The sequence below is a fragment of the Dermacentor albipictus genome, chromosome 10 (assembly GCF_038994185.2).
Source record: "Dermacentor albipictus isolate Rhodes 1998 colony chromosome 10, USDA_Dalb.pri_finalv2, whole genome shotgun sequence".
Lineage (NCBI taxonomy): Eukaryota > Metazoa > Arthropoda > Arachnida > Ixodida > Ixodidae > Dermacentor > Dermacentor albipictus.
Genome location: NC_091830.1, coordinates 48,752,190 through 48,775,472, shown reverse-complemented (window position 1 = coordinate 48,775,472; position 23,283 = coordinate 48,752,190). Strand labels below are relative to the sequence as shown.

General features: G+C 45.1%; 1 protein-coding gene across 2 annotated transcripts; it reads right to left on the bottom strand.

Moving 5' to 3' along the window:
- Positions 1 to 8,265: 8,265 nt before the first annotated feature.
- On the bottom strand, positions 8,266 to 22,093 carry LOC139051079 (neuropeptide-like protein 31). Of its 2 annotated transcripts, none has more exons than XM_070528157.1 (4): positions 21,912 to 22,093; positions 15,050 to 15,287; positions 11,526 to 11,796; positions 8,266 to 8,359 (listed from the first exon to the last, which is right to left on the bottom strand). In XM_070528157.1, the coding sequence occupies exons 1-3, from the start codon at positions 21,921 to 21,923 to the stop codon at positions 11,564 to 11,566; spliced, it is 483 nt and encodes a 160-aa protein (XP_070384258.1). In that variant the 5' UTR covers positions 21,924 to 22,093; the 3' UTR covers positions 8,266 to 8,359; positions 11,526 to 11,563. The 2 variants fall into 2 exon arrangements, with proteins under 2 accessions (XP_070384258.1, XP_070384257.1); XM_070528156.1 differs by lacking the exons at positions 15,050 to 15,287; positions 21,912 to 22,093 and adding exons at positions 12,372 to 12,465; positions 12,547 to 12,721 and having other exon boundaries at positions 11,526 to 11,839.
- Positions 22,094 to 23,283: the final 1,190 nt, after the last annotated feature.

The following is a 23,283-nucleotide window of genomic DNA, read 5'->3' as shown; positions in this document are numbered from 1 at the left end:
TAAACTAGTTTAGGTGTTGTGAGCACGCCGTGGTGGCTCAGTGGCTATGCTGTTGGGCTGCTGAGCCCGAGGTCGCGGGATCGAATCCCGGCCACGGCGGCCGCATTTCGATGGGGGCGAAATGCGAAAACACACGTGTACTTAAATTTAGGTGCATGTTAAAGAATCCCAGGTGGTCAAAATTTCCGGAGTCCTCCAGTGCGGCGTGCATCATTGAACAGAAATTGGTTTTGGCACGTAAAATTGCATAATTTAATTTAATTTAAGTGTTGTGGCTATGCGCGCCAAGACCACGATCTGAATACGAATAACGCCATAGTGGGGGGACTCCGGATTAATTCTGACCACGTGTAGTTCCATCTGACATGCACCTAAGCCCACAAATCTTGTGCATTACGCCCCTATTGAAATGCGGCCGCCGCAACCTGGATCGAAACCGTGACATCGAGATGAGCCCCCTTGCAACGCAAGCGCACATGCCGGGCTCGCATTTTTAACGCGAGAGCATTAAGGACCCCGTCTCGCAGAAAATCCGGTGTCGGCATCGGCGTCCTGCACCGGCGTCACCGTGAGCAAAACTCCCCGTATATTTTAGTAAGTTTAGTATTTAGTAAGTTCAAGTAACCTACCCTATGTTGTCCTTGGTGTCAACGTTTGTTGGCCTCTTACGATATGCTTAATAAAAATCGGGCTCCTAGGTTAACCCTTTTTCTTCCAGGCTCTATGTGGCATAAGTGCAGGAGCCTTCTTGAAGCTTCTACTGAAGTATTTATCTTCGCCAGTCATTTAATTCAATTACATATTTTATGTCCAGGAACTTTAATGTTCTTTAACTTTAACGTTCAGTGTTCTTTAATGTCTTCGAGGAAAATTTAATGATAAGCGAGTGCTTAAAATATTTAAATATGTTGACAATTTATTTATCATTTTAATGATTATATCCAGTGGCCTTCTCTTAGCCTCAGTGAACAACTTTCTAGACACATCAAAAGCGTGTTCCAATGAGCTACATTTTATGCTTGAACCCCTGCTAATCACTCTATCCGGCTTTTTGAACGTGCTGCCAACATTTACTGGTCAAGGACATGTCGGACGTATTCACCGAGATCGAAGAAAGTGTTATTGCTGCCTCTTGTGTCAAACCTTTCCAAAATAATTAGGAGAGGAATCGCCAAAGTCATGTTTTCAAAACGCATTAAGTATGAGCTTCTCGCACGCGCTGATGACAAACATTAAATTGCAATTGGAACGCCTATAGGAAGTTGGATATCCGCAGGCACGGCTAAAAACAGTGTCTGGGGCTCTTAAGCAAATCAAGGGCACACTTCAACAAGAAGAGAATAAGCAAGAGCGCAAGAAGGTATAAGTGGTTTCCCATTTGCTTAAAGTGTCATATTCTTTAAGGACAGTGGTTGAACGGCAAAGCGTGAATGTTGTGTTTTTCGCGTCGTCAAAGTTGTCTACTTTCTATTAGCGCGTTTCAGCAAATTGCGAAAGCAGTCACGGGTGCTCTACTAATCGCAGCAACAAATCAGTTACCTATGCCTCACAAGCGCTACACGAAAATACCTGCGTTTTTCAGAGAGGCTTGCATTGATCAAACAGAGCAATGCAAAGGCCAGATGCTGAGGGATTACAAACACAAGGTATTTTCTGAAGATGATGGATCACTCAGCCTATCATTGCAGTCGATGTAGCCATGTTCCCCTATTAAGTGCTGTAACACGTCTTGGACGGAGCAAACCGCGAATTGGCAGATACCGTTTTTAGGTTAACATTAAGATTGAGGTTATCTTTAAGATTAGGAAGCACAATTACATATGCTATCAGTATGCGGTCAATCTGATTACCTGAGCGAGCGTGTTCGTATCTAGAGCCTCGAACATGATAGGAGGCAGAAGTGATAACATGTATAAGTCGTGGTGGTTTTGCGTTCCTTTTTGCTGGCGCATGCGCTTTATGGGACCTGGCTGGTTTATGTGAGCATTTAAGTTCATTGTAACTACAGCAGTCCTGCTCTGTATTCATTGTTTCTTTTGTATGGGTTTAATTCTTTCGCTCGCTTTCATCTTTGTTAGCATTTCGACGACGGCACATTTAAATACTCGAAAAAACAATTATTTTTATCCAAGTCTGCAAAACACATCGAGAATAAGCTTAATCAACAAAAAAGAGGACTTTTACGCGAAGTTTTTTGCAGCGTTAGAGGGAAACCTCCAGGCAGAAAACGGAAAGTGCCCTTCAGCCCAAGCTACTAATAGTTTTGTTTGGTATTAGTACAGACAGCTCTCGTCATATGTGAATCATAGGTGTACATTTTTATTCGCTTTGCATCAGCTGTATGACACCACAGCAGCCGGAGATCTTGCACCCGTCTGCCTCCTCTGACCGCACTTGCAAACGAAATCGAGTCGCGTGCGGGACTTCTTATACCTCCGTACTGTGTTGCTATTGTAGACCAACAAATCATGCTTGCTGCTTGTCAATTAATGTTTATCCAAGACATTTAGCCAAAAAAGGAACTCAAAGCCGAAACTCTGCAAGAAAACAATATCTTCGTAAGTTGCCTGAAGGTACCCGCCGTGGTTGCTCAGTGGCTATGGTGTTAGGCTGCTGAGCACGAGGTCGCGGGATCGAATCCCGGCCACGGCGGCCGCATTTCGATGGGGGCGAAATGCGAAAACACCCGTGTACTTAGATTTAGGTGCACGTTAAAGAACCCCAGGTGGTCAAAATTTCCGGAGTCCCCCACTACGGCGTGCCTCATAATCAGAAAGTGGTTTTGGCACGTAAAACCCCATATATTATTATTATTATTATTGCCTGAAGGTAACTTTCCTCAATAAAGGGTTAAACGTGTAGCAACTTGCCCAGCACATAGCCTTGTTCTACACTCATTAATAACCAGGGCATCTGCTCGCAAAATATATTTAGTCTTTTTTGTTATAAAACTAACCATCTCTACGAGACCAATCTCTGTGATCGATTACTTTTTGCAGTTATAACGGTTTTTCTGACATGGCCTAAATATTATTGCGATATGCTCCAAAATGTTTACTGTTTGTTATAAAACTAATCATCTATACGAGGCCAATCTCCGTGATCGATTACTTTTTGCAGTTATAACAGTTTTTCTGACAAGGCCTAAATAATATTGCGATATGCTCCAAAACCGTTTCTGCAAATTTAGAGCCCTGTGTGAAATAAAAAAAAAACATGCAGGCCGTAAGAACATTGTGTTGAATAAACTGGCTGTTTCGTAGTAGGTCTGAAAATAGACAGAGGTTTAGTGTTTTTTATTCATTTATTTAGATGCTCCGCCCATCCAGACAAGTGCCGTTGCCTTAAGTGGGTTCATCCTATGCAATTACGTAGGGCGGATTTTCGGCCTAGTTTTGTAACTTCCGCGGAAAAGCGGAATGTTTGCACTCCCTGAGAAGTAGCACGCATATTACCCCATTCAGACTTCGCTAGAACACGCTTTGCAAGTGGCTTCCACAAGTCTTGTTTATAACGAGCCTTTTTCTTTTCTTTTCCTGGCGGGGGGAGGGGAGCGGTTGGCGCCAACTGTGGCTCCGGAGCAAAATAGCAAAAGAAGTAAACATTCTCGGCTCGTTCGCGCGAAGGTAAATTTAGTGCGACATCTCGAATTGAGTTTAAGCTTTCTGCTGGCTTTCACTCACGATTGAGCGGATGGTCTGTGCATCTTTACATTTTTTAACAGTTTAGCAGGTTTGTCCCTGATTAAACTTAACTGACCACTGCCGACACTTTACCACCTCTGCTTTCAGCACAAATTCAAAAGCGCCCAAGATCAGAACTGCTAAAATGCATCCTTTCATTTGCAGCTTCGCCTACATATCTTTCTACACCTCTGGGATGATGGTTGCCGGCAAAGAAAAATTACCGAGCATTTCCATCACCAAATTTGACAGAGCGGGTCACACCCAAGAACGACGTATATGCCAAGCCGTAATGGATAGAGGTTCCTGCAATGATTTCACGCCAAGCTGTGAATGTTTTTTATGCGGAGCTACACGAAAAAAATGTGTTATTCTGAATACGCTATCAGCGAAATCATTTAACGCCATTCCCATAGAACAAGGAAACGTGCTTTAAAGAAATGAAGGTGGCACAGGTTGAATTTCATACAGCGGCTAAATCATTACCTCTTTTCTTCTTTTTGGATTAATGCTCGCCGACTGGTTTGAACGAGAAACTAGATGGAATGATAACAAGAAAGAGAGGCATAGAAAAAAAAAGAAATCGTGTACCACCGCATACCTTCACGATCACCCACTCAAAAGTAGGCATATGGTTCAGCGAGTGATAGGTCCCGGGCGCGGTTCATTGTTGCCGCGCCAGCGTCTGACTGGGCTGAATTGCAGTGCGCCTGACAATGGGTGCCCATTGTGTTCTGACATCGCGGATGTTTTCAAGGTGAAATAGCAAAACGAGATTGAAAACAAAAACATCAATGGGCGTCCCGGTTTTTTGTCCTTCTCGCTTTGGGGCCTGTGAATGCTTTGCGAGACCAGTCCGGAGTGACCTCGTATGTGTGCTCCTCGTCGTTGGTTTCTCGCAGCCTTACGGGTTTAATGATAGCGCATACAAGGAAATAAAAAAAACGACAAAGTGTGGTCACATATGCGAGAAACCGCGATGATATCTTTCGCAGCATCAGTGATGGATGGCCTATGCACAGGCTCGATGTTGCACTGGACATAGACCATAGTTTGGCAACAATAAGCACTTTGGTTATAGGCGGGCGGGGGGTACGAAAGGCTGATTTGCGCCACTTCGGGGTGAAATTGAGATATGTCGTGCGCAGTGTACCGGCCGCGTTGTCATTGTGCCGTATTCATGAAGAGTCTTTCAGTGGTACAGCATAATCTCAGGACTATAATCTTCAATGCGCGTAATCTGCATGTTAATGCGTAAAACAGTGTCATGCTGAAGCGAAATTTCTTCATGCTCTCATGAATTTGCAAAGGCAAGTTGGTGAAAGGAGCGGATGCCAATCACGTTTCGGGACTACTGATTACAATACCTCAAGTAAGGCTCAGGTAACACCTGGCTCAACGATAATTTGGCTACAGCAAAAACAAACATAAAATTCTGGCACTCAGGGAGATCCTGTTTACCAAGCCAACAAGAATAATGATGACGACGAAGACAACAGCAACAATGCCGGTGATGCAACAATAACCATAATAATGACAATACTTTTCCACCATGCTAATTTTTTTGCAGCTTTACTTTCTTTCGAGCACTATTCGTTTCACTAAAATTGCTTCTCCAAATTCTTCCTTAATGGGGCATTTTATTGTCTCCTTCATTAATGCATCTTTGATAATTTTGTTTCAGTTAGTATGACTACTCCCTGGCTTGCCGTTCTTGAACGCAGGTTTTTGAGCAGAAGATGAGGACAAAGCTGGAGCTAAGACACACGAGAGTCAGCGTCAGCGCACTCAAAGCTAGTAAAAAGGGGCATCGCGATGTTATGCCTGTACAATTCTTTATGCGAGTCTTGCTCAGAGATCATGGCCGACAGCTTCTCTGAACAGTCACATCGCCCCGGGAACGCGGGGTACCCCACGCATGTTCTCGTTAGCGGTGCTGAATGCCTCTTGAAGCGTATGTCCCAACAAATAAGAAATGCAAACTCAGCCTTCCACACTTTGCAAAAAAGTCGCGTTTGTTACGTATACCCACGACATGTCGGATCGATTGAAAAAGATTGGCCAGCAGGCCAATGTAAAAGTATTGTTTTCTAATCCCGATAAACTGCAATCTTTGTGCAGATTAACCAGCATGGTGTCCCCCAGAGAGCTTGCATGCAAAAAGAGACATCAGTCAAAGTTCGTTGAATGTGCGGAAGAAACAGCTTACAATCTGCCTTTGAACTGCGGGTCCGACTATGTTGGTCAGAGCGAACGATGTCTTAATGACAGGCTCCGGGAGCATCGCTAGAATGTGATGGAAATTCGAGGGGAATTTTCGGATACACACTGTAGAAATTGCATACGTAATTAGGCAAACGCCACAAAAGCGGTCACATGTAAACCGGTGTATAGTGCTTGCTGAATTGTCAGCAAAAGTCTTAATCAGTAAGCTCGCGAGCTCATCGAAGCAGAATTAGTTGTCAGGTGTGTCAAAACCTGTGTGTCAAAACCGTCTCTCGCCCCTTTCAGCAAGGAGCTATCCTTCTTGTGTAAAGACAGGAATTTTCCGCAGGTGGCGCATACGTGACGTGTCACAGATGTTGCCTTATACGTAAGTGGTCACTTTTTCCAAAATAAAACACTACGCTCGTGTGTATTAGCCTCTGCTCTGTCCCCGTCTTGTGCTCAAAAAGCTGCATTCATGTCCTACCGATATGCCCAAACGGTCACCTTACCATTCTTGCTTTTTCGATCTTTCGTTTTAGACATTTCATTTCTCCTGTTAGAGAAGATTTGCTCTTAAGCTACTTACTGCCGCTCGATTCTTGGTCTATGCCTCTTAGTGGGTACACGCCATAGACTTGGATAATAATAATAATAATAATAATAATAATAATAATAATAATAATAATAATAATAATAATAATAATAATAATAATAATAATAATAATAATAATAATAATAATCATTCTTCTTGGGACTTCAGTTAGTGCGTGTAGAGTTTGTTCATATTTTGGTCATGTCGTCCTTCTTTTTCTTGTCTTAGGAGTGTGCGTAGTAGTTTTGGGATAGTTGGGCTTTCAGAGGCCTACATTTTTGTTTTAGCACAGACACACACAAAAAAGGAAAATGTTTGGCACGTATTTTTTTTGCTATTGAACGAATCGGCATTGACAAACAGTAGTTTTTCAGCGCACCGATATCGGCTGTAACGCTACCGCATCAGCCACCTGGGAGCCTAGCTTGGACGTGCGATTCAATGTCAAGCTGCACATGTGCCTTGCTTGGATTAGTTGGCAAGTGAAAAGCCCGCCACTGGTGGAGACTGCAGTGGTACAAAGGTAAAACAACAGCGGTGCATGATAAAATACTCTATTTAGTAAAGAAATGAAGGGGGCTAGTTGGTGACTGTTCATGGTTATATTGCGCTCAGCTTTACAAACACGATATTAAGGAAGGACAGGACGCTACGTCCATCCACGTCCTGTCCTTTCTTAATATCGTGTTTGTAAAACTGAGCGCAATATAACCATGAAAATGCTCTAGTTATATGCAATGGATTTTGATGATCGGTGAGAAGAGACCTCTCTAAACGCGCATAGCGGAGATTCCTGACTCATATTGTGCCAGCTGTGCCGAAAGTCGTGACGTTAGAGACTTGCATGGCTGAGATAGCTCCCACACTGCATCTGAAATTTCATGTATACGGATCAAGCACATCGACATTCGCACTTGTCTATATGTTTTTTTTTTCAGTGACCATTTATCACTGACTGACAAGTGTTACGTTTAAAGGTAGATGTGTTAGCCATGAGATTAACCCAAACCAAGCGATGTTATCTATTGACAAACCAAAACAAAAGAAAGCCTTGTTATCCATGTAGAGAACGAAACCAAACCAAATTCAAACCAAGGCTATGGTGTTAGGCTGCTGAGCACGAGGTCGCGGGATCGAATCCCGGCCACGGCGGCCGCATTTCGATGGGGGCGAAATGCGAAAATACCCGTGTACTTAGATTTAGGTGCACGTTAAAAAACCCCAGGTGGTCGAAATTTCCGGAGCCCACCACTACGGCGTGCTTCATAATCAGAGAGTGGTTTTGGCACGTAAAACCCCATAATTTAATTTTTAAATTCAAACCAACACCAAAACAAAACAAAGCAAAACAAAAACTTTTTGCTCTCTATGACAGAAAGCAAATGAACACAATGGTAGCGCATTTTGCTTTTAGCACTTGTAGCCTCTAACACGTGTGCAGTCAGAGCTGCAAGGCGTACTCGCTGCAACCATGCACGCATCGGCAGACACATTGACGGAGCCGTCTCTATGCAGGTAGCGCTAGTGCGCATTGCATTTGATAGCTCGCTACTAAGACGTGTGGGGGGAATCATTGAGCAGGGCAAGGCTGAGAGTACTCAGTGAACACCCCCGGTAACACAGTAACTCCCGGTATCACCATCTACAGCGCTGCACCTACTTTATCTAGAGATAAAGATTGCCCTTCCGTTGGAGTACCTTAGAGTCCACATCAAACCATATCTATAAACTGTAATCTTAGAAGCTGCAAATGTCAAGTTGACACAGACGCAAAACGTTGTATTTGGCTGCTGAGGCACATTTATTGAAGATATTCACACATAACACAGAGCTCGCTGGTCAAAAGTTGTCCGTCACGTTGTAGGTCCTGGTCCTCCTGAAAAAATAAAGAGTACATATTCAACTTGAGAAGTTTCTCGTTAAAGCGTAAAGTAGCACATTTAATGTAAAATATATTCGCAAGCACTGACCACTACATTTGTGCTCCGCAAATTTTCATAAATTTCGCAGGATACGATATATGTCACTTGTGCGCTCAAGCGAAAGACCTGTCATTGCCAAACACGCTTTGCTCGTAAGAAGTCTCACTGACCCGTTACGATCAAAACGAATGCAACCGTAGGTTAAGGTGTAACATGAGCAACGCGAGGTGCCAGGAAGCACATGCGATACCGATAGCGAATAATGCAGTTTGAAGGCAAAAAGGGCAAATGTTCGACTTCTGCGCACAGCACACCAGATTCCGCGATCGACAACTGCTTCCGGTATCTCACAGCTCCGTCGCGGCTGCGCCACCCAGAGCGCTCCCTGGAACCATCGCAATTCCGCATATCCCTCCGGCCAGTCTTCCTCAAAGTCGTTTATTGCGCAAGGAACTTACACACACAGCGCACCCCACAACTTCTAAAGGCAGCGTGGAGATCGAGGGGGGGGGGGGGGCGGTTGCACCAAATACAGCCGTTCTTTCCGGGAAACGCCTCCTCTTAGCACTTTCACGATCGCCGGTGCGACCGGGTACGAAGTTTGGGATGCTTGGTGGAGAAGAGAGAAAGTGCGCAGCGTTTTTCTTTCTTTTTAGGTAGTTCTCCTGCGACTTAGAGCCGCGGCCGACAAAGAAAACTACATAACCCGAAGCAGCATTCTGACGTCTCGGTTCGCCTACCACCGAACGTGGTCGAGCATTGGGCTTTGGGACGTGAAGAATGAAAGACGACGAGGAGGGTTGGCGGAGAGAGGGGGAGTCGGTGGAATGACCTTCTCCCACCATCACGGGCCACCTGGCACTACTTCGAGGACCGCTGTGCTGCCCGCGTCGAACGAGGTCACACCATTGGGCAACGGGCGGCTGCGACGCGAGGGGAGAGCTCCGTGAGCATGTCGTGTGCTGTGGAACGGTCCGCGCCACACGCCACCGTTGTACACGCCTTGTCTGCTGCTGCCATTTTCTTTTTCCCACTAAATTCCTGGTCAATTCTCCACTTCTCAGACTTTCTCGCGCTATGATATTTTGTTTTTCTTTCGGCTCACGGGTTTTTAGAACGCCAGCTTTACGGGAGATTGCGTCAAGGCCACCCGGTCCGTTATGACGCGTCGCTGATTTTCTGCCGAGGTCCTTGCATTCGGCCCGCAGAGACGATTGGAACACGCGAGTTTGCGTTCAATAGGAACGAATGCTTAATGCGCCGACTCGGAGATTGAGAAGCGAAAAGAAAACCCGGCTGGCTCGCTTGGAACCAACCGAATTTGTTTCTACCCTGGGCTTTACTGGCAAAACTACTGCCGTCTGCTTCGTTCTGCGAATTTCGCGTGGGAGAAAGGTACGCTGAGTCGCCGCGCCGGCCTAGCCGAAGAAAGTTTCGCACGCGAAAAACTCACGCGAGAAGGTGCAATCGGGCCGTTAGGTGAAAAGCAGATGCAAGGTGGCACTGTGGTTACAAAGAGAAACGAAGAGAAAACAACCGAAGGTCACTCTGCGACGCCGGGAAACAACGACACATAGCGAAGACAACAAGCAAGAAGAAGCCCATGGATTCCGTTTTTGTTATTTTTTTTTTTTTCTGACAGGGTCGGTCGCGAGTTGTTACGTAGCTGCCTGGAAGTTGTTGGTCATGCGTTTCCGCTGCGCAATTGGGCGAAATATTGCCGGGTTGCACGTAGCTAATCCTTCCTTTGCAACGCACCTCTTCAAGATGTTGCTTAATACATTATTATTTACTGCCCGGAGAAAATGCGAATGATTTCTCGAATGTATGGTCTAACAAAACAAATTCTTCGACACGGTCATTGATTTTCAATTACTCGTAATTCAGCCTTCATTTTGGCATGAAAATGTCCTGTATCCCCGCTAACTACATATTGAGAAATCATGAGTGTCCTTGAATACACATACAGAACGTATTTAATTACTTCTGGATGCCTAATAGTGGCATCCAGCATGCAACGTTCAACGTTCATTGCATGCATGGCATGCAACGTTCCCTACAACTAAGCGCACATATTTTAGTCATGGTTAATCCACATCCTCACGTTCACGACAGTTAAGCCACGTTACTATAATTTGTATAAGCTATGAAGTCAGAATCCGCTTTTGGAAAGCAGGAGTTGTGAAGTGCACGCCAAAAATACGCATATGAACTTTTCCATAAGCGGATATTTTCACTACACAACACGGGTCACCAATTCTCTTTGGTATGCTCAGTTGAATAAACATCCCAGTACGGTAGACAGTGTGCCCAATTGACTAAATGTCAAGGGGGCATACCGTGTATTCTCAAGGCTAATCTTTGGAAGTGCTTTTGTGTAAACCTTATTTCGTGGATAGATTTGACTATTGAAATTGTCGTGAATGAATGGAACCCAACGACAACAGTGGATTTAGAAGAGTTTATAGCGTAAGGAAGGCCTTGGCGTGGACTTAAAAACAACATTGCAAATATAAAGGCAACTATTATTATTCAGTTTCACTGCATAGAGAAGGTCTCATAACGTGCCGCATATGACGCTTCGGTACTGTGTGCACTGTGCTTCCTGAAACATCGAGCCTCGTGTTTTGGTATCAATGATCACACTTGTATCACAGCAGTCGCTCAGAAGTGTAGCCAAGCGACGAAATTCTCTTACGACGCCATCATCCTCAGCAATTATGCTTGAAAATCGCTTCTCCAGTACTATTCCCTGCTTGCATCTTTCAGCGCTCATGAGTTTCAGTCGATGATAGCTCGCGTACAAGTGCTACGAAAAGTGAGCACTGTAAAATCTTCGAAATTAGTTTTACCTACCTTCATTTCGATCATGTGAATTACACATTTCCCCAGTACTGCGTCCGATGAAAATAGCTTTCTATACAGTTTGACACGTGCTTGGGCTACTTGTCGAGGGCGCTTACACAAAACTTTCCTCAAAATAAGTATGGACTTAAAGGAACCCCTCCGAACGTTACAGCCGTTTATGCTGTCGCGTGCACACTGCTTCGGCTTTTACACAGTGAGAACAAAAAAGCTGGAGCCTAGTGCCCCGTAAAAGTCTCCTCGAAATCATCTCACCAGAACATGTATGCAGAAGAAGGGATTAGCCGTAGATGCTAGCCTTTGAAGCCGAGACCGTATCCGCCGAAGCCACCGTAGCCACCATATCCGAGCCCGTATCCACCGTATCCGAAGTAAGGCGCCGCCCTCTGGTTGTCGAAGTAGTAGGTGCGGCCTATGCCAAATCCAAGTCCGTAGCCACCGTAGCCACCGTAGCCACCGTAGCCGCCATAGCCACCGTAGCCCAAGCCGTAACCTCCGTATCCACCATAGCCAATGCCGTAGCCGGCTGAGGTCAGAGCCACAAGGGCAAGAACGACAAGGAGACACACCTGCGTTTAGAGGCATTCACTGAACCAAACCCTTTCAAAACCTGCAGACTACAAGCAAAAGCTGAGGCACACAATATGTTAGGAGTGAATCGCATCTTCTTATAGGTGGTTTCACGGATCATATTCTGGTGGCTCAGATTCGCGTAATTTTAGTAAGAAGATACCAAATGATTCACGGCCTCACTTCTAGTTAATCCTAGATACAGTCCCAACAAAATCATTCTAAAGAACTCCAAAGTTCAGCGGTTATTGCGTCAGTGCTTGAAACCTCCCAGAGAAAATTAGATGCGATTTTAGTCCTTGCCAATCGTTGCATGTTTTGCATGCATGGCGCGAAAAATTTTGTACATGCAAGGTACTGTTAAGCAACTGATATTATCGACGGCTTAACTGTCAAGTTATATAAAAATCTACAAGGGAGGACCCTACAGAAGCTACCACTTGGGCACTTTGCTCTCAGTGCCTAGCTTTCTCTTCAACTCCCCCGAAAGTATCCAAGAACAATATACATCTTCCGGTAACGCCCACTTACGGTGACTTTCATATTGATATCCTTTCTGCCCTGGTGACGGCGAGTCTCTGTTCTACTCAGCCAGCTGTGAGAGCCTTATATACGGGAACACGCCCTGCGAATACGTCACGTGTTTTTGGCGACACGAGTTAATGGCAACACGCAAAAGAGCAAAAAAAAAAAAATGTGCCCCCACCATTACAAGATGACATTTTTCAAGGGTCAAACAGTCCACGAAGAGTTCTGTCCCGTTCCCTGGTGCTTCAGCGTCCACCATTTCGTTTTTTTTGTTTTTCATTTGGTTTCTCTAGCTTGAAGCCTTCCAGCCCAAATTCCGCGTGGGCTGACAAGGCTTAAGCTGGGTCACCGGGCACCACTGCAATGCTGAGAGAGCAAAAGAAACAAATGATTCAGCTGCCGAAACAACCGGTGACACACATTCTAGTGTAAGAAGCCAATTTTGTGCCCCACACTGTCTTTCCGTGATTGTTCGCGACGACTGCGTCCTTCTAAAGTAGTAGCAGTTTTGTTGTACTTTCACGCTTGCAGCTGTACTTCTTTGTCTGATTTCGTTTTTCTTCGCACGCTTGGAGGGTTAATGAGCCGGCCATTTACTTGAACGTTGGGCTGGGCTCCTGGAATCCGGAGGGAACTAACAACTCGCAATGGCCCGCGGGCGCACGGTATGGCTGGCATTATGGTCAAGGCCTCAATTGGGCTCAGTGGCCGGCAGCTGTAACGTAACTGAAGCGGTGAAAAGTAGGAGGGACCGCACATTTTGCCTCGTCGTTAGGCCACTTTCTCCAAGTCCAAGTATTTTCATTTCGGCGAAACGGGAGGATATTTAAAGAAAGTAACGCGATCGGGCGGTGTAGGCTCACATTCATGATTTCTCGTTGCCCGAGAGGACGCGTTATACCATAAACTCCTAGTGAACGCTACGACTGTTCTTACGTGCGCTACTACTTTCATGTCCTTCTACAGAAATGTCGAAGAAACGTGATACTCACCTGTGGGTTTCAGCGAAGGAAACTAGATACAGTTTGTCGTTGCTCCGCCCGGGATTTTCAGCTGCGCGTTCTGATGAAATTAGGGTGTACATTGTTTTTTGAGCACTATAATTTGGAATAAAAAGCGAAATTTTGTAAAAACAACTACTCAAACAGAGAGGCCCGCTATTTATAAAAGGCACCGTTCGCCGGATAATTCTCCTTCGCCGGAATTTTTTTAAATAATTTAAGTGATTCATGAATTTCACAGCCAAAATTTTATTTGCCTCCACTGCGTTCTGTTTCAAAATTCTGCGCGTCAGTGCTTCCTCATATCAGTGTTCATGCCTATACGTTATCAGGAATATGCAACCAGATGTCGAACACGATTACTTCAGCTTCAAGTTTTACGAAAGACATGTCAGTGTGCCGAAGTCACAGACGACTGTTGTTTATATTACGAATACTCGGAATACTCGGAAGCAATTATGTTCACGGGGAAACATTCTGTGGCAATAGAAGAAAAGCTAAGGAGACAAAGGCGTGTACAACTAAAAGCACTTCTGAATTTATCTCACATTCTCAGTCGCGCTAGCTTAAGCTAGGCAACAGAAAATATAAACAGATTTTTATTATTAGAATAGTGAAGAAAATGCAACACTCAGTGACCTGCGACCTCTTTTAACGTTTTTCTGTTCCGCGTTTGGGATGAATGCGGAACTGACACACGTGGAAGGTACGCTGATTTCGTGTCTCTTCCAAGAAACCCGCCGTGGTTGCTTAGTGGCTATGGTGTTGGGCTGCTAAGCACGAGTTCGCGGGATCGAATCCCGGCCACGGCGGCCGCATTTCGATGGGGGCGAAATGCGAAAACACCCGTGTACTTAGATTTAGGTGCACGTTAAAGAACCCCAGGTGGTCCAAATTTCCGGAGTCCTCCACTACGGCGTTCCTCATAATCAGAAAGTGGTTTTGGCACGTAAAACCCCATAATTATTATTATTATCTCTTCCAAGAAACCTAAAGTGCTGCCAGATGCCGTGGAACTACATGGCGCCTTAGCGCACGTACAGAAGCTCCCCTCCTGCAGCTTTCCTTCCATTGCCATATAACGTTCTCCAAGATCCTGCTGATACATTTCTAGATTTAGGAAACCGTAATTACGTCTCAATAAGTGCACAAACCACACTTGTAAGGATCGCGGTTTATCACAAGCCCATCAAGTAGGGGCTTTTGCAGCATAGCACAGTATGTATGCGATGGTGTGAATAAGAAAATGTGTAGTGGCGTGCAATACAAAAGATAGAATAACCATGCAGTTGTTTGGATAGGGAAACGTGGTCGACGCGGGCCGAGGAATGTGCGGTGGGATGAAATAAGAAAATTATCAGGCACTGGTTTGAGTCAGCTCACGCAAGACAGGCCTGACTGGAGATCACTGGGAGAAGCCTGAGTCCTGCAGTGAAATTAAAATGAGGCTGGCGGCGTTGATCGATCCCGGTTTTATCAGTTTTTTGCAAGCGAGTCCGCTATCGTTGTCGTCCTCACCCATGACTGCCAACGCAAACCACTTGCCCAGTTTCACGCATGCTTTTGAAACAAAATGCATTTATTTTCCTATGCACAGACTGTACAGCGACTTCTAGGGTTTCTCCTCATAGATGTGTCAACCGAAGCCTTAGACATGATAGCCGTGACCGCCGTATCCGCCGTGTCCATAGCCGCCATGTCCATGGCCTCCATATCCTCCGTGGCCGTAACCTCCGTGTCCGTAATGGGCACGCTGGTTGTCAAACAAGTGCGTGATGCCATGGCTGTACCCGCCGTGGCCATGCCCACCATAGCCGCCATGTCCACCATAACCTCCGTGCCCACCATGTCCACCATATCCATGGTATCCAGCATTGGACACAACGAAAGCAAAGGCGAGGAGAACAGCGCTGCACATCTGTCGAAGTTAAAGCAGATGACTTTTAAATCACTATGAATCGGCAATATAGAATGTAGAGATAACAGTGGAGCTCTGAATAGCTGCCTCACTCTGTTGTAGAAGAGTCAGCTCGTTTTGATAGTTTCTTATAAATTGAGAAGTTGGAAATCTTTCCCAACTAGGCCAATTAAGACTCTCCTCAAGGGATACAAGGATATTATATGTTTCCTTCCTTCTGTTTTCTGACGCCGCATACTATGATCAGAAATAATCTTGAACTACTGCACATGTACTTCTTTTCACACGTATATCCCTGTTCCTGATATTATTGATGAACTTAGTGTCATATTAAGGTCGTAAACATCAATACAGTTCTTGAGCATCATGCAGCAATGCGAACACAATTCTTGAAACGTTACCCTTTCAACAAGCCCATCAAATAACAACATTGTGTTTAATCGCACTTATAAAACCGAAATCCAATCAATACAAAAGCTTCACAGGAAGACGTAGACTTGAAGTGATGCATACTCGACGAATAAAGGGAGCCTCAGCCTGGTGAGAACGTCGCCCTTGCAAGCTACCACGGCTACATTTATTTACTGTTGTTGCTCCCCAGCGTCCTGGTGCAAAGCAGTTCTTGGGATCGGCCGCTGATTGGGCGGTACAAGAGTTCACAAAAAATATTAATTTTGATGAACATAACTTCAAGCAAAATGCTCAAATGGAACATCTGCAAATTAAAAGTTTTCTGATATAGATTTCAAGCTTATTGTATCTACATGTTACAAAATATAAAAATGCTAATTACAGGCCAAAGGCCAAACAGAATATCTTTATATTGAATTCCTTTTCTTTCGCGTAATAAATTGCTGCGGCCATCACAAACTTCTTGTGGCTAAAATCAAGTAGCACCGATGTAAATGACCAATGGAATGTTCAAATTCAAGCCAAGCTGTCGGGAAGGCTCTTTCAAAAAACTTTTCCTTTGAACGTTAAAACGGCGACATGCTAAAATGAAATCCTATTGAAGCGGTAGACGTAGCGCTGTCGTCTCAACAGTTGTTAATTGAACATGTGGCTCACATCCTCAACGCAGAATTCTCCAAGAAATGGGTGGGTTTTTCCAAGTTGTAATCAAGAATAATCTTTGGCGACTGACATTGAGCAAATACCGTTGAAAGGTGAAATTAAATGTTAGAATTGAAGCAATAATACCAAGAAGAAGCAATAATTATTCCCTGAAAAGAACTAACACACAATACGAGCAATGTTTAACAGACAAATTCGGTTGGACTCAATAAGAAATTCCTGGACAGTGCAGCAAGCATTCCTGTGGCTGAATTCCAGAGCGCAGGACACAAAGGAACGAATTACGGCTTCAGCCAAGTCCACGTTAAGCCTTCGAAGAGACAGCAAATAAGAAGCTGCTGGCTGTGTTGATGAACTTCTTCCTCGTCTCATCTGCTGCGCTTTCGAATACCTTACGGCAGTGCCATTCCGCCTTCCCTCCTTCTCGTCGGCAGTGAAAACTATGCACAAAAGTTACGAAGCCAGCGTTTCGACAATAAAGCCCTTGTCAGCGCTTGACGAAGAAAATTCTCTCGTCGAAGCAATTTGCTCCAGGCTGCGGTTTTTTTTTGTTCACCCACCGCTCGTCACTTAGTGTCGAGAGCTTTCTCTTGATTCATCCAATATAAAGGCCCTTTTCTTTGTGAAGACCTTCCGTTAGTTCGTTCACGTCTAGCGATGAAACAATCGCGCAAGTAGTTTTTTTTTTCTCAATAAATCACTCTTTTGATAAACTTTATACGCGAGCATATATGACATCGATTTGTTCGGAACTATTCGCACTCGCCTTACTTCGAGCCAAAAATGTTTGCTCTTTGCATTTTTTTTTCCTGCATATACAGCTATAGAATTTTCATTAGACTCCTACAAGACAAATAGTCGCTTGATGATGAAGCGCAAACCACCAAACTCATCGGATAAACCTTCCGAAAACCCTATGGCGTGAAATCAGGAATCACGCGAGCAAAACCAAATATCGACGTAAAGAACGGATAGCGTAAGGATTGCCGCTGCCCTAATTTCGCTCGCCGGGGACTTTCAAAGTAAAAAAAAGGCGCTCCGAATTACAAGCTAAGTTACAACCTAAGTTACAACAAGCTAAGTTACAAGCAGTTACAAACTACAAGCTAAGTGCTCCGCTTTCAACAGCGAAGCTTCATCAACAAACACCGGTGCAATCACCAGGAGACAACAACAAAAAACTGAAGTAACACGCATGGCGTAAGGAAGCGCTATATGGTTACCGAAGCACATCTATGGTTCCCGTTTCTAGAAGGCTCACCCCTCCCCAGCCCCGCTCGTATTCGCCGTGCAAAGAGATTTTGGCTGATGGGAAGTTCTCCGGCAGTTCTTGTTTGTTCCGCACAAACGCGGCTGCCAGGACCGTCTTCGGGTGGCAATGGGTCCCGAAGGGCTGGAAAGTGCAGAGCAGTAGGGTGTAGGTGGATGGGGGGGAGGCGGAGGGGGGGGAGGGGGGTTGGCGGTTCACGGACCCGTAATGGACTCTTTCGTCGCGTCACCTATTCTGAAGGACTCGCTCGTCCGAACCACTCTAGCCGGTTTAGCCGGTTACTTGGAAAAGGAAATCGAACTCTCCTTTAGCGCGAGCTGCGAGTAGCTTCGCGAAGTGTGAGGGAATGCGGGAAGTTGAAGGTGCTCCTCCGTTCTCTTGGGAAAGCACTGTACACTTCGCGTGAATGGGCTGCCAAACAAAGTCGAAGCGTGGGAGGTGAAAGTTTCAAAACGGACAAAAAGATATTCGAGGACGGAAAGGTAGTGGCCCATTGTTTCAGCAAGCATCGGCAACTGCAAATCGACAGCTGTAATGTCGGAAGAAGTTATTGAATGTCACGCGGAGAAGTAGTTATGCGCTGAAACCTAACGACACCCTACTGCTACCCCTAAATCAACTTGTGTGATGTTTAAACTAACTTCCTTATAGGAACCAAGGAAGAACAAACTATTGGCTGTCTTTAAAGCACTGAAAAATAATTTAGTGCTTAAATTTTTTTCAGAATAAGAAGCAAGAAGAAAAAACATAAGAATCGTACCATTTCTTCACAACGTTCAAAGAACGTTTTCTATTCGGTGTTTAATTTAATTTCACAGTCACTGTTATGCCTAAATTGGAGAGCTGTGTGGAACAAATAAAATAACGAATAAATGTGACTAAATGAAGATCAAATGCGGAATATTACTACAAGCTATTATATGTTACTAAAAATATAATTACTGCAATGACATTCAAAGGAGCGATGCCGTGATGCCACTTAGGCTATGACGTACTGTGGGTACGTTGGAACACCTTCACAACTTCGAACAAAATCTACAAACTTATCATCTTTGCAAAAAGTTCAAAGAAAGGTTTTCATTGAATGCTCGAGTTTATTTCAGAGTCACCGTTATGCCTGAATTGGAGAGCTATATTCGGGTTCTTATTGAACAGTCACTGTTATGTAATCTATTGGGAACATTAGGTACGGGATGAATAAAAATATGAATAAACATAAGCAAAAGGAATCATCAGAATTCCTGCAAATGTTACTAGCGCCATTGCGCATAAAAGATAAAATACTGCTAACACCGTGGTACCGTGGGGTGCCCCCCCCCCCCAAAGAAACGCCTTCCACTACTATTGATACTACTGTTACCACTGCTACGGCTACTGCTGATACTGCTGCCAGCACTACAGCATACGTTCAGAAAAGGACGCACACCCAAGGTGAATGCATTAATTTCAGTGCAAATGCATGCTTTACATGTGGCCTTCAGACTTTTCAGTTTTAATCGCGAAACACCTAAAGGTACCAGCCTACAGCGTATTTCGCAAATTTCCGATGATGAATTTCTTCGGACCGTTACAGAAAATCATCACCGACTTTCGGGACATCTTCACACACATATAGTATTCTTCCGAACCGCATAAAAATCACGGAAATGCTAAAATTTCAACATCTGCATGTCCTTTCGCCTGAAAAAGCAACGAGCTGTCCGGATACGTTTTCCCTAATAATGCAGTGAGAGGGTGCGTAATTGAACGACAGTCATTGATTGCAAGCGGGTATCTCATGAATTTATTGTATCTCATGAATCATCATACTTGGGCCCCCGTCTTGATGTCACCACCAACCCCCCGACCCCTCCTCCTCCTATGCCCCATTCACTACGCTCTGATTGCTTACCGACGGAAAGGTGTCTGACTAGCTCGAAAACTTACGGAGCCTTCTTTAACTCATGCACCTCAACTACAACAAGCAGTTAAGGCCGACCGCTGCGAAACATGAAATATCATCCCCTAGATTCCATTTTGTGCTCCAACGGTGTTTTCAAATACCGGCGTCATGAAGTCTATACTGGGCGCCAAGCAACTGTCCGGCACAGAATCTCCTGACTCATGGGAGTTTGCACGCGAGCGTTGCGCCTGTCTTTATCGGCACTTAAAGATTACTCAGCGTTAGCATTCCCATGCATTGCGTATCCCTATACCGGTCTTTCAACTCACAAGGCCACTCCTGTCGGCATCCATTTGCACAGGTGTGGAGATGTCCTTGCTGCCGCGCTCAAAGGCGTCTGCACATGCAGCGTTCCTGCATCTGTTATTCGAGCATACCTCCTCTATCTCATAATTTCAAGCACACCGCAAGGTTTTTTTCTCGTATATTATATTTCAGGATATTTGCGTAGCTTGCTTGGTCGCTGCGGCCGTTACACCTCATTCTAACATGCATGGTGCTCACGGCACAGAAAGCCTTCTCGGTGATTGATCATACGAATTGTAAGGTTTAACGCCCCCCATTGCGAGAGGCACTGTGTTAGTCTGTACAGCTAGCAAAAACTGTTTTGACCGCCTGTGGTTGGTTAACGTGCGAGCGCACTTTTAAATTCCGCCCCTATCTCCATCTGGCCTCCGCGGGCCGGAATCGAACCCACGACCTCGCGTTCAGCCGCGGAACGCCAAAGCCACTCTGCCACTAAGCCAGCTGCAGCATTCGCGCTCCCTTTGTCAGCAAAATACTCATGCGGATCCAACGCATATTTTTGGAATCAATGTGAAGCGAAGCCTTCTTGAAAGGGTCAATAAAATGCTGTTAATTTGCCTACTTCATTTCTGCGTCTTTGACGTAAAGGAAGTTGGCGCGCCGTATGGGCTCTCATGCACCCGTGTTGCGCTATGGGAGAACTCAAATAGTGGCTAGAATTTCTTCATTTCTTCTGATTTGTTTTAAGCGTTTTAAACTCTCTGCTTGCTCGATCTCCCGTTGTGGGTATGTGCCATAGCACCGAAATAATCATCACCATCGTCAACAAGCCGCGATTATCTCGATAAGCTGGTTGATGTTGGCACCGTGAAAGCATACTTCCTCCGGCGTACTCCCCTATTCCTTTACCTTTCTCCTCGAAGGCTGCACTGACCAGCTTAGACCCGCAAGAGAAGAGATGGCTGATCCGGCGGGCACGTGGAGTGGTGCGAGCCAATGGGACCCTGCACTAAGGGCTCCACCCTACGAGGAACTCTCCCCACATCAACAGAAGTCGATGTTTTCTGTCTCTCCCTCTCTGTCTTACGATTGGGGCATATTGACTAAAACATATGGCTGCTGTACAGGGGGGGGGGGATGCAGTGGTCGATCCCAGCATAAGACACGTAATAATTCATTTTCTTTTTTTTTGTGTGTGTGAGCTATCGCCAGGACAGCAGTAGCACCCACACAGCCAGCAGTCATGGTCAGGAAAGTGTTGGAAGGTGCACTATGAAACTTTCGCTTTCATACCAGTGTACGTCATGTGGCTCTGGACCCCCTGACGTTATACATTGGCCATGGCCATGCACCATGCCTGACTTAAGCTTAATCCAGTTAAGCTCAAGGCTGCTCCGAAGCCCGTATAGACGAAACGGAAAACATCAGTTTTTACAGCGAAGCGGCTTACAGCTAGGATTCCGTGAAATTTTCATGTGTGTGGGCAAGAACTAGCACCATCAGCAATGGCTCGTGTCACTGCTCGAACATTCGTTGTCTTCTTCCACAGCATGCTCCGATGGCGCGCAGCATGCCAGCGTTCCCATACTACCCTTCCTTCTGCAAAGGCGCTGACGGCACTGGCCCACTGCCTGTGGGTGCAGTGATTTCTGTCTCAAATCATGTGCCTCAAGATATCGTGAAATAGAAACACGAATGTATACAACGAATGCCAAGCCTTTGTTGACCTACAGGAGGCTTTAACTCTCGTCAACCTCCCCTGCCCTTCTCTCATTTGTATCTCTCTCTACGTAGATATACATAAAACGAATGTGAATAACTTAGGTATGACACTATTGAACGCGAATGCACAAAAATAAATGTGGTGCGTACCTTTCGTCACGATGATCATGGATCAAGACAATAAATCTGTCCGTACCTTTGCTCAAAATTATGTGTCACCTTTTTGTCGTGCGCTATACAGCTTCGCTCGCAATCCACCTTCACCGCGTGGAATAGCCAATGACTTTTTTTTTCTAGTACTAAAGTCATCGCCTCAGAAGTACAAGATCGTGCACCTTAAGGAGGCTGTAGGTTTGGCAGTCTCACTTACGAGAAACTTCATGGTAACTCGTGCCGTGGCTCGGGTGTAGCTCCAAAGTCTGCGAACGCTGCAAGAACGGCTTCAAGTTTATATACTGGCAGTGCACCATTAGCTGAGAACAGGATCAATCGCGTCCGATTCGCTGTCGCGTGGACAAAAGAGGCGTGTTTGGTTTTTGTTCGTGTTCGACTAAAAGCTTTTGGTTGCAGTCGACCGGGTACAGCTGACCGAAAGTGCAAGGCACACCAAAAAGAAGAGACAAACCGTTGGTTCTGCTTGGACGAAGACGAAACCAGCGGGGAAAAAGACCGCTTCTTTTTCTTTTGCAAGGCTGGTTGCGTCAGCACCGGGCTGTTTATCTTGGTACTGCAAGGCTCGATACATTGTAGCCATCGAAAAACCTGTAGCACTACATCTCCAGCGCTTCAAATACACGCCACAGCGATTATTGATCGGAAATATCGTAGTCAGGCACTGACGGCTGCTACGCAAGTACACCGGACACAAGATTAGTTTTTCAAAGTAGTGCTCGTCGCAGGAATCAAAGACGATCATTTATTTAGAGCAATGCATGTTTTCACCAGTCGAGAAGCCGCGCCCTGTTCCACTTGATGAAATCGAAAAAGCTCTTCCAGTTAACGCTTGTTCTAGCACTTTGAAGGAAAAAGTACAGCGACCATCTTTGGAGATTTAAATTGGCTTTTATCTGAACGCCAGTCAGCATTCCTACCTCTTAAGCGCTGCGGTGGATGGCCCTAAAGAGGCGCATCGGAACGCAAAGGTGGTTGTCGATGCTTGAGCAATGCGCAAAAAAGGTTCTGGCAAATTAAATCCGTTATGATGTTACGGGGATGGTGAGGGTTGAATATGCAATAAAAAGTGTTGTCTTGCAGCTCGATGACAATGCAGTTAAGATGTTTCTTAGTTTAAAAGCGTGACGTAATTGTGCGAGAATGAAGGAAGTGTTTTTTAGCGTTGTTGCAAACAAACTTTGACCAGTCATGGTAACTTTGAACCCGAAACATGACGTGTTTCAATATCGAGAGGAAAGAGCGCTGGGACGGTGCACTTCCTTAAAAGAAATATGAAGAATGAGGCATAGTTAAACTGCGTAACTTAATATGGAGACCATTATGCATAGTTCGTTCAATAAAATTATTACGCCATAAGCTAGATGTCAGCTTGAGGGATGCCCAATCATAATAAAACACTTACACAACGTGATATAACACATCCACGCCTCCTATTTACCAAAAAGAAACACCTGGCCAATATGAGCCAACCACAGACTTCTCTTGACTAAGCATTAACTTCCAGGCCTTCATTTTGAAGCTAAGCTGCTCTGGGAATTTTGTTAATTAACGAAGCATTAACCGCAAGA

Bases quoted from the DNA above. Each gene is read 5' to 3' on its own strand.
- LOC139051079 (XM_070528157.1), bottom strand. The intron at 11,797-15,049 runs GCGGATACGGCG...CTCTGACCTCAG, and splicing joins ACATGGCGGCTATGGACACG to CCGGCTACGGCATTGGCTAT.